The 11,041-nt window shown below is 31.3% G+C and overlaps 1 protein-coding gene across 1 annotated transcript in view; it reads left to right on the plus strand.

Moving 5' to 3' along the window:
- The window catches only part of LOC144440064 (uncharacterized), a 42,250-nt gene extending 32,360 nt beyond the window's left edge, over positions 1–9,890 (plus strand). Inside the window, exons 22-26 of the mRNA XM_078129307.1 lie at positions 626–799; positions 1,169–1,183; positions 3,359–3,523; positions 5,104–5,280; positions 9,406–9,890. Coding sequence (XP_077985433.1) covers positions 626–799; positions 1,169–1,183; positions 3,359–3,523; positions 5,104–5,273 — 524 coding nt within the window. The 3' untranslated portion in view covers positions 5,274–5,280; positions 9,406–9,890. The remainder of the gene's footprint in view (positions 1–625; positions 800–1,168; positions 1,184–3,358; positions 3,524–5,103; positions 5,281–9,405) is intronic.
- The last annotated feature ends 1,151 nt before the right edge of the window (positions 9,891–11,041 follow it).

The raw sequence follows: 11,041 nt of genomic DNA on the forward strand, positions 1-11,041 counted from the left end.
AAAAAAGTATGGTATTATGGTTAATGCATATTCGTTGACTAGGTCACTTACTGCTCTTTGATCTAACAGAAGCTTACCAAAAGTTATCTGGATTTCTCTGTGAGAATATTAAAGCATATGAATATAAAGTTATTTATTTATGTGTTTGATAAGAAATCGTGTGACTAGGGTTTTAAAGTTATTCCACACAGTTTACATTTAAATATATATATTAATTAGACCATGTCACATATATTGCCAAAACAATTCAAATCTTCAGATCCCACAACCAAATATTTATTATCAATGCTGAAAGAAAAGAGTACAGAAGTGAGGATAAAAGACACAATGCAGACATAAAGATACAGAAGAATGTGACATTCTTCTAAAATGAATACAAATGTCTTAATATAGACCTTTTTAATAGAAGTAGATATTTTATTATTCAATACATATGTAAGACAATACAAAGGAAAAAGAATAAATGCACACTATGTACAAAGGTCAAAGGGAGTGAGGGTCGTTAACACTTGTAAATTATATTATTATGCATGTTATATATAAAAGAGAATAATAAGTGACATAAAATCGTACTAACTTGTGAATATACCAGCAACATGTAAAGCCCTACATGTTTATTTGCCAGTGAAAGTGTCTAAATTATGGAGAGATGACCTAAGATGTGGACCCTCTTTTGTCCTGACTGATGGAAGTCCAGCACAATGTGACCCTGATTCTGATTTTCCTTGTTGCTCAACTTCTGGCTGGTGCGGTAATAGTGCGGCTCACTGCGAATGTAGTGGATGTATTGATTATAAAGGTATTGTATATTATAAAGGTGTTTTATATTTATCGTACTTAAAGAGACACAAGCTGAGTGTCTTGCTTTCTTTCCTACTATTGTCTTCTATAAGACTGCATTTTTCTGTCGTATGGCATGACTACAATAATTGGATACATATTATCGATTTCCTCAATATTTCCTATACACAATGTGTTAAGTCATTAGATTACAAGTTACTAGTATATCTTAGTAGCTGATTTGAGTAAAATGCAAACGTTCGTCTGATTTTAAGCTAGAAAAGATATAAAATCATCATGATATTATATACAAGTAGTTTACATAAAGAATTTTAAAGTTGCCTATATCTTTCAACATAATAAACACATTTTTTTTTTAACTTTTCAGTGTCCAACACAGCAGGTAAGACAAATTAACTCCAGAAGGAATGCTTTCATTTCTTCTATTGTCTTCTATGACACTGTATTTCTCTGTATTCTGGCATTGTTACAAGAGTTGGCTATTTTATAAGTGTTTTCCTCAATATTTCGTATACGCCTAATGTGTTAAGTCATCAGATAGCGTATAAGTTATATCTTTTTAGTGGCAGGTTTCAGTAAAATGCAAATGATGGTCATGTTTCAGTAATGAATATAGTGCATTTACCTTCTCATTATGTATCAGATATAAAAGCCAAATATTATATTACTCGCCTTGTAGCCGTTAAAAAAGTATGGTATTATGTTTAACGCATATTCGTTGACTAGGTCACTTACTGCTCTTTGATCTTACAGAAGCTTACCAAAAATAATCTGGGTTTCTCTGTGAGAATATTACAGCATATGAATATAAAGTTATTTATTTATGTGTTTGATAAGAAATCGCGTGACTAAAGCTTCAAAGTTATTCCACACAGTTTACATTTAAATCTACATGTTAATTAGACCATATCACATATATTGCCAAAATAATCTAAATCTTCAGATCCCACAACCAAATATTTATTATCAATGCTGAAAGAAAAGAGTACAGAAGTGAGGATAAAAGACAAAATGCAGACATAAAGATACAGAAGAATGTGACATTCTTCTAAAATGAATACAAATTTCTTAATATAGACCTTTTTAATAGAAGTAGATATTTTATTATTAAATACATATGCAAGACAATAGAAAGGAAAAAGAATAAATGCACACTATGTACAAAGATAAAAAAGGAGTGAGGGTCTTTAACACTTGTTTAATTAACTGAATTAAAGTATAGTGTAACCCTGATTCAGACGCGCCATGTTGCTCGTCCTCTGGTTGGTGTGGTAAAACTACGGCTCACTGCGAATGCAGTGGATGTGTTAGTTATCAAGGTATTGTATATTTATGTTATTTAAAGAGACACAAACCGATTGTATAGCTTTTTCCCTTCTATTGTCTTCTGAGACAGTAATTCTCTCTGTATTCTGGCATTGTTTCAACAGGTAGTTACAAAGTAGTGATTTCCTCAATATTTTGTCTACGCGTAAAGCATTGTCATTAAATAGCTTATTAGTTATCTTATTTTTAGTAGCAGGTTTTAGTAAAATGCAAATAATGGTTATGTTTCATTAAGGAGCATAGTGTAATTGCTTTCTCAATTTTTTTTCAACTTCCGTAACAAAAGATATTCTCATCAGGTGTTTGAATAATATTGGAAACATTTGTTCTCATCTTTGTCTTCCATTTACTTGGGATTACATCGAGTAAGATCTCAAGAACGTGTTGAATTGATAGGGCAAACCTTTAAATTATTATATTATTATCTGAGGATGAGAACATTGACCTCAGCGGAAAAAAATAGTTTTCAAATTTCTCCGCATTACTTAGCGTTATAATATCAACATATGTAACATAAAGATAATTGTTCATAACTCGATCACCAAATCTATACCAATGTATACCTTTAACACACGCTGCTTTTTATGTAACAATTAATTTGGTTTTACCTTATGTTTTAAGAATTAATTATTAATCTAACTGAGTTTCATACATACATACATGAGATTAGATTGACATACACTGTGAAATATGACCATTTAGGTAAATAGAATGTGAGGAGTTTCGCATACACTCTGGAATATGAATATTTAGGTAAGTGAATACATAAAATGGCGTACATTGATACTGAATGTAGGAAACATAAATTCTGGCCCCTACTTGACACAGTAACGAAATACAAGGATTTTAATGGGATTTTATTACATTAGTGGGATATCGAAACTGGTATTAAATGTACTTTATCCAAAATAAAATCTGATACGATTATTACTTCAATTGAATTGCTTAGCAGAAATGCCAAGCTTACCAAAGATCATATCTGACATAGACTAAAGAATCTCGGGAACAAAATTAAGGTGTATAATAAACTTGTCCCAAAAATGTTCAACTGCAGGACACATCCAGAGGAGGTCATACAAGTCTTCATTTTCAGGATACCAGTTGCAGCAAATGGTGACTCTTATTATCTATGTTTTGAACGATATAGGCTGCATTATTACTTGTTACAAGTGGACGTTGACACTTTAACTTAACTTTAATATATCTACATATTGCTTTTACATTCTTGTAGTAAAAAAATGGAGAGATGACCTAAAATGTGGAGAGAGCTTTCCATTGAGTGATGGAAGTCCAGCAGAGTGTAACCCTGATTCAGACGTGCCATGTTGCTCGACCTCTGGTTGGTGTGGTAATACTGCGGCTCACTGCGAATGCAGTGGATGTGTTAGTTATCAAGGTATTGTATATTTATGTTATTTAAAGAGACACAAACCGATTGTATAGCTTATTCCCTTCTATTGTCTTCTGAGACACTATTTCTCTCTGTATTCTGGCATTGTTTCAACAGGTGGTTACAAAGTAGTGATTTCCTCAATTATTTGTCTACGCCTAAAGCATTGTCATTAAATAGCTTATTAGTTATCTTATTTTTAGTAGCAGGTTTTAGTAAAATGCAAATAATGGTTATGTTTCATTAAGGAGCATAGTGTAATTGCCTTCTCATTTTTTTTCAATTTCCGTAACAAAAGAGATTCTCATCAAGGGTTTGAATATTATTGGAAACATTTGTTCTCATCTTTGTCTTCCATTTACTTGGGATTACATCGAGTAAATCCCCCCCCCCCCCAAAAAAAAAAAAAAAAAAAAAAAAAAATTGAACTTGAATTTCTGTTTGAAATCACACCAAGAGAGTATACTCCAATTAGGTTCAAACAAATCTCAGCTTGAAAATATACGCCAATCATACAATTCGCTTCCATAGCTATTGAAACGCTCGTCTTACATTAAGCATATATACAAGTAGTTTGCATAAAGAATTTTTAAAGTCTTGGTGAATAGATACATATCGTAAACAACTGTCCACACTGTGTTCACATATTAAAAAGCTTTGATAGTGCAACTTGTCAAGTCTTTATATATTGATTTGTAAAGATAATTTACAGATATTTGAAGTAGTAAATACGAATTAGATTATATTTGATATAAAGTTGATATGAAGTTGTAAATTTAAACAGCACTTTTGAAGCAAAAATTAAATGCTTCATATGGCCTTACAGTTTGAAGCAGTTTCAAACGCACACAAATAGTGTATACTTTTGTATCAAAATATTAATTCACTCTAGATAATTTTCATCATACCCACCACACCGATAGGTTAGACAGTGGCAATCCAAAATAAATGTAATTACAACGTGTGAAAGATCTCAAGAACGTGTTGAATTGATAGGGCAAACCTTTAAATTATTATATTATTATCTGAGGATGACAACATTAACCTCAGTGGAAAAAAAAATAGTTTTGAAATTTCTCCGCATTACTTAGTGTTATAATATCAATGTACGTAACATAAAGATAATTATTCATACCTCGATCACCAAATCTATACCAATATATACCTTTAACATACGCTGCTTTTCATGTAACAATTGATTTGTTTGTATCTTATGTTTTATAATTAATTAATAATCTAACTGAGTTTGATACATTTCTGGTGTGGAAAATCTGTCTAAAAGATATGGGGATATGATCTGAAATGTATTTGGGATGTTGCTAGGAGTGTCTAGATGAAGAAACATTCAAAATAAGATGAATCCTGTATCAAGTGAATAAACATTAAAACGATTTGAGTGTAGTATGTATTATTTTTGTGTTCTAAAGCCGCAGTCACTTTTTTCTAAATGAAGCGACAATCTTCGCCCATGCACTGTCGAATAGTAGAAGTAAAGCACTAAGGCTGTGTTATTACTTGTTACAAGTGGACGTTGAAACTTTAACTTAACTTTAATTTATCTACATATTGCTTTTACATTCTTGTAGTAATAAAATGGAGAGGTGACATAAGATGTGGAAGCAGCTTTCCATTGAGTGATGGAAGCCCAGCACAGTGTAACCCTTTATCAAGTACCCCATGCTGTGCACCTTCTGCCTGGTGTGGTAGTACATCGGCACATTGTGATTGCAGTGGCTGTACTGACTATAGAGATTGATTGTAACGTAAGTTCTTATCTTTACATTTGCATAGCCGTTTTAACTTTTTAACCAAAATTAATTTACATAAGCTGTATTCTATCATGAATGTATTTAAACCTGTGATGACAAATGTACTTTGATTTTTGTCACTGGTATGCGTATGGGCTGGTAGCTTAAATAATAATCAAATAAATGTTATATAATAATAGTAACGACAAATACAATAGCAATCAATCAAGTTTATTTTAATATAAACCACCCTAAGTAGGGTAGGTCGTTATGCTGAATTTTAATATATATTAATATTATAAAACATGGAACAAAATAAAATTTTGTTGAAAAATGTCCTTCAGTTTGGCATGTTTGAGTCAGTACTGTCCAATGTAACACAAATTAAAGGCTTAAAAGTGTTTTTTTTTTGGTAGAATATCTTCTGCTGCAACAAAAAGTAGTGTTATAAATTAAATAATATTCAGGTTTATTTGCATATTGACCACCCAATGAGGAGTAGTTTGTTATATGGAGTACAAAAAGATTTGTTTTCTATTAAATCAGTTACCAGAGTTACAAAATCGTGTACCTTCGTAGATTCTACAAAGTTTTATGCGCCTTCAAATAATATACAATACTGCTGATAAAACAATGACACTATTAAGATGATATTTCATTATATTCCTACAAAATTAGCACATAAACTTTAAGATGAGACCTTGAGTTGTAAACACTGTTGTTATAGTCCATTGAATTTGAAAAGCGTTGAATAACTTCAACAGCTCCTTGACCTTGGTTCATGATTATTCATGTGAAAGTAAGTCCATGTATTACATTTTCTAGAGAACACAATAATCCTTGTGCCAGTACATGGTTTCAGGACAGAAGGTTTCAAACAAACAACAATCTTTATTACTCTTCAGTCGGGGACTTCATTCGGTAACTTGAAAGATCTAGAAAATCTCATGAGACAAATTCAAATACATATGGTAGCATTGATTGCTATGCTGTCTGCCTGTAACAGAATATTTACAAGTTTATTTGCATATTGACCACTTTACGTGGAGTAGTGTGTTATGCTGAGTTCAAAAAAGGGGTCATTGTATGAACATCAATTACCATGGTAACCAATATCACTATAATATGCAGACTTTGTTTCTAAAATTTGACATAAAACATGACATAAATTCATAAAAAATTTCTTTGTTTTTGGTACATATGAGTCATTGCTATCTGCTGAAACACAAATTGACTAATATAGGACAGCTGTTTCCATGGAAACGTACAGTAGGCTTAACATTGTGTTTAAATACTTATGCATCTGACAAATAAATTTAAATTTATAAAAAAAACGTACATGAAGAATTTTGTTATGCTAAGTTCAAAAAAATTGTCATTTTATTAGCATCCATTGCCATGGTAACGAAAACCACAATATTATGGGGGGTTTCTGTTACAAATTTGATACAATTTATCTAAAATGGGAGAACTATTACCATGAAAATATAAATTGGGCTTAAAAATAGCATATTTTGGTAAAATATATGTTTGTAGAAAATTGTCAGGTCTGTTTCGTTTGAATTCACCGTAACTGGCGTAGTTTGTTATGCAGAGTTCAATAAAAGTAGTTATCCAAACAACCATTGCCATATTAATGAAAATCACCATATTACATGTGATTTCTTTTCAAATATTGACAAAACATGAACGATAAAATGCCCCCAAAATCCCTTATGCATGTTGTTTGTGGGTCAGTGACATGCATTGTAACATAAATTGTCTAAAAAGGTATAGACGTCCCATTGGAACATACTTCTAAGGTAGGCTTAAAAAATAAAATGTTTTGGTAAAATATATAATTATAATGATTTGAAAAATAATACATGTTAGTCTGAAAATCACCTAGCTATGGCTATTCGGTAAAATTGGTTTTCAAAAGAATTAGTCATTCTACAAACATCACTTGCCATACAAAATATGGGGAAATTTATATGCAATAACATATAAAAAAAATACAATGTAGGAAATATTTCTATTGTAATATCGATTGTAACACAAGTGAAACAAATGAAACAGGAGAGCATTTGCTAGGGAAACATAATGTTTTTAAACATGCCTAGATATATGTGTATGGCAGTGGCAACTGTTTAGTGTCTTTTCAAAGGTGTGTGCTGGTGACAAAGGCCAAAACAATACAAAATAATACCATCAAATCAAATTACTGGGATAAAAGACCTGGCTTAGTACATTAAAATCTCAGTTTAAAGCATAATGATATGTGAAATTATAGTTCAGTCATTATTTTACAATATTCTAAATAGAAGTGAAAATTTATAACAGAGTAAAGTTTTCTTTTGAACTTCATATCTTGTATAGCAAACTAAGTACAAAGAATTCTTTGTTAATAATTTTGCTAGAGGTAATAAGTTCTTGTACCACGACCAAGGGGTCTAGTAACAATGTACCTTTTCAGGTTGAAAGGCTTTGTCAAACTCTTCATTTGCTGCCTCTACTGTTATGTCATTTTTAACGCTATCTACTTTTGTGAAAACTTTAAAATGAAAAGTTATTTCAAAACAAGTACAACCAGGTAACATGAAAAATGACGGATGATTTTGGGATATTTTTGTTAATATAAAAAATATTGCTATTTAGTCATTTTAATATAAACCAATACACATAACTTTAACCCAGATGTTTATGACAATAAATCTAGCATGAACAATGAACCCACCATTGAGACAGAGTACTTAAAGCGTTTATTTTTTTCAAAGAAAACACAATAAAACTGTATTTTTTTCTTAGTATCCAAAATTACAAATACTCTATTGTTCATGGCATTATCTTTAGATGATGAGTGGATGGGACAGATGAAGTGGACGTTCTCTGAAAAGACCATCAGCATTATTTACATATGTTTGTTTTTAACTAAAATATACAGTTGATTATAAAACACCTGTTCCGATATATCCATAGGTGTACAAGTGATACAAGTTTGCAACAACAAAAAGTTAAAAGTGTACAAGTACAATGATTTACTACTTGTGATACTCATACCCACATTACAGATTTGTCATAATGCTGTGATGAATCTGTTTTAGTAATTAACATGACATTAATGTTTATTCGTTATTTCCTTTTCTATTGTACTTGTTATTGCTTTGATGGGGTGGACATATTTTGTGATTTCATAATATTAGCAGAATTTAAATTTAATTTAAATAAAATTTAAATTTAAATTTAAACTCAAAGGATGCATCAACACAATGCTACTTACATGTTTTTTGCGTAGTATACTTCTACTTGTTAGTGAGCATCACTGGCATTGTAAGTCCACAGTCAAAATGTACTGTGAATGTTTTAGTATGTGTGATGATGGGGAGACAGGGGCAAATAATACACTTGCAAAAGTTTTTTGGGTTCACTTCAACACTATAATAGACCATGTATTTAATCACAAAGCAGATAGCTAAGTGAATCTTTGTGTCTACCTTAATATATTTCTCAGTATATGCATGTACTGAACCATTGAACATATGCAATGAGAGTAAAGTTTAGGTATTGAACTTGAAGCCCATATTTACATATTTCATGGCTTTAACATATGCATATGGTTTAATATTTCATATCTCTATATGTCATTATTAAAAAAAGCAATAGTCACAATCGGTTGTCACTGACAGTGTTACTTTAATAATAGTGTACCATAAGCTTATAGTTGTACATCCAGAATGTGGGATGGGGGTTGTGTTATCGTGCTCAATGTGTGGAGAGGGTGGGAATGAAAAGAATAGTGTGATCATTTGCAGGATGGGACATGAAAAGTCTTGGGGTGGGGTAAGCGGTCCGCAAAAACTTGTTTTTCTCAAACCTATGGAAATGTTTAAAACACTATCAGTTAATGTGTATCATTGTTATCTTGGCGAACATTATCAGTTTTGCAAACAATTTGGTTTCACATTTTCAGCCGAGGTTTTTGGCATTTATTGTCATACATTTGCCAGATAACTTTTAACATTTAACTGTCTGATTTGTATTATAATATTAAGTTCCTACACTTGTAATAATATTAATGATGATGATGATAATAATAATAATAATAATAATAATAATAATACATAATCATTTAAAGTCTTCTTTATTTGTTATGTTTACTAGGTATCCTAGACTAAGGAATCACTCGACGTTGTTGCGCAGCTGAAGGTGAAACATGGAGACAAGATATCGCCTGGAAAAAAGAAACAGAAAGTTATGCATTATGTCTATAATTATGTATTCATTCTTTCCATAGTATAGGTAGTGCATGAATCTAATGAAAGCCAAAGTAGTCATAACTACATATTTTATTTGCCTTTAATATTATTAAACAGACAGACACAGACAGACAGACATACAGACAGACAGACACCATCGTGGGATATCATAAGACTTTGGTATTACTAAGATTATGTATTAATTATTTCCATAGGATTGGTAGTGTGGATCTAATGAAAGCCAGAGTAGTTATAACTATATGTTTTATTTGCTTCAAAGTCAATACTATAACATACAGGCAGACATTTTCTTGGGATATAATAAGACTTTGGTATTTTAACTTTCAGTCTGGTATAGAACTTATGTCGCATAATAAAGCTGGTATATTACCTCAATCGTCTTCTGAGTCAGTTCATGAACAAATAACCACAATACTTTTAATAACTTCCATACTGCAGTGACACTTTATATATTGCTGTTTTTCCTCGCCTCTATTGCTTCTGAGATTGCGTCAAATTTTCTTTACTATAATATAACCTGGACAACAAAGGGTTATTTGTTTCAATGGCATGTTAACAGCGGAATAGTCGTGTATGTTTATGTATGTATGTATAATATTAAATGTATGTATGTATGTATGTATGTATGTATGTATGTATATATGTATGTATGTATGTATGTATGTATGTATGTATGTATGTATATATGTATGTATGTAAGACTCTAATGACTACATCTCTGTATGCCCGTGTGTTTGTGTGTGTGTGTGTGTGTGTTTCTCTCTCTCTGTGTAATTTATTTGTCAGTATACATACAATTTTCATCATGAGATTTAATATCCATTGATGCTCGGAAGTTGATGCATACATAATGTTACTTAGAGTTGTTCATATGGTTATGGGCATCTACACACACATACACACACATACATACATACATACATACATACATACATACATACATACATACATACACACATATACATACATAGAAATGCATATGGAACTTGTAAGTCAGTCAGTAAAAATAGATGTACAATCCGGCGTTTCAAATAAAAAATCTTTATCAATGTATTATCGGTGAGACATGTTAGGTAACACCTGAATATATCTTAATGTTATGGAACAGAACGACAACCGCGCATGATTAATGGTTATACGTGTGAAAAGTTCTAATATTCGCACATACCAAATAGAACCCAATAGAACACGCCTGAAATTTAAAAAAAAAGACCTGATTAGACTGGGAATGTCGAGAATAATCTATTATTTACAATGGGTTCCAGTGTTCCGAGATGGAAAATGATTTCCTCTTCCTTCAACCTCAATACATTCTTCTCGTCACCAGAAACCTTACGAATTCCTGAAATAGACATATATGATACACTGTGATCATTGGTAATAAAATGCATAGATACTGGATAGTTATAATATTGCATCATTGTAGGATAAAACAGACTTTTTACCTTATCATTAAAATCTGTTCATTCATATACATATGCAAAAGGAGTACATAACATGAAACAAAAATAACATGCACT

The sequence above is a fragment of the Glandiceps talaboti genome, chromosome 9, assembly GCF_964340395.1.
Source record: "Glandiceps talaboti chromosome 9, keGlaTala1.1, whole genome shotgun sequence".
In the NCBI taxonomy this organism is placed as follows: Eukaryota; Metazoa; Hemichordata; class Enteropneusta; family Spengelidae; genus Glandiceps; species Glandiceps talaboti.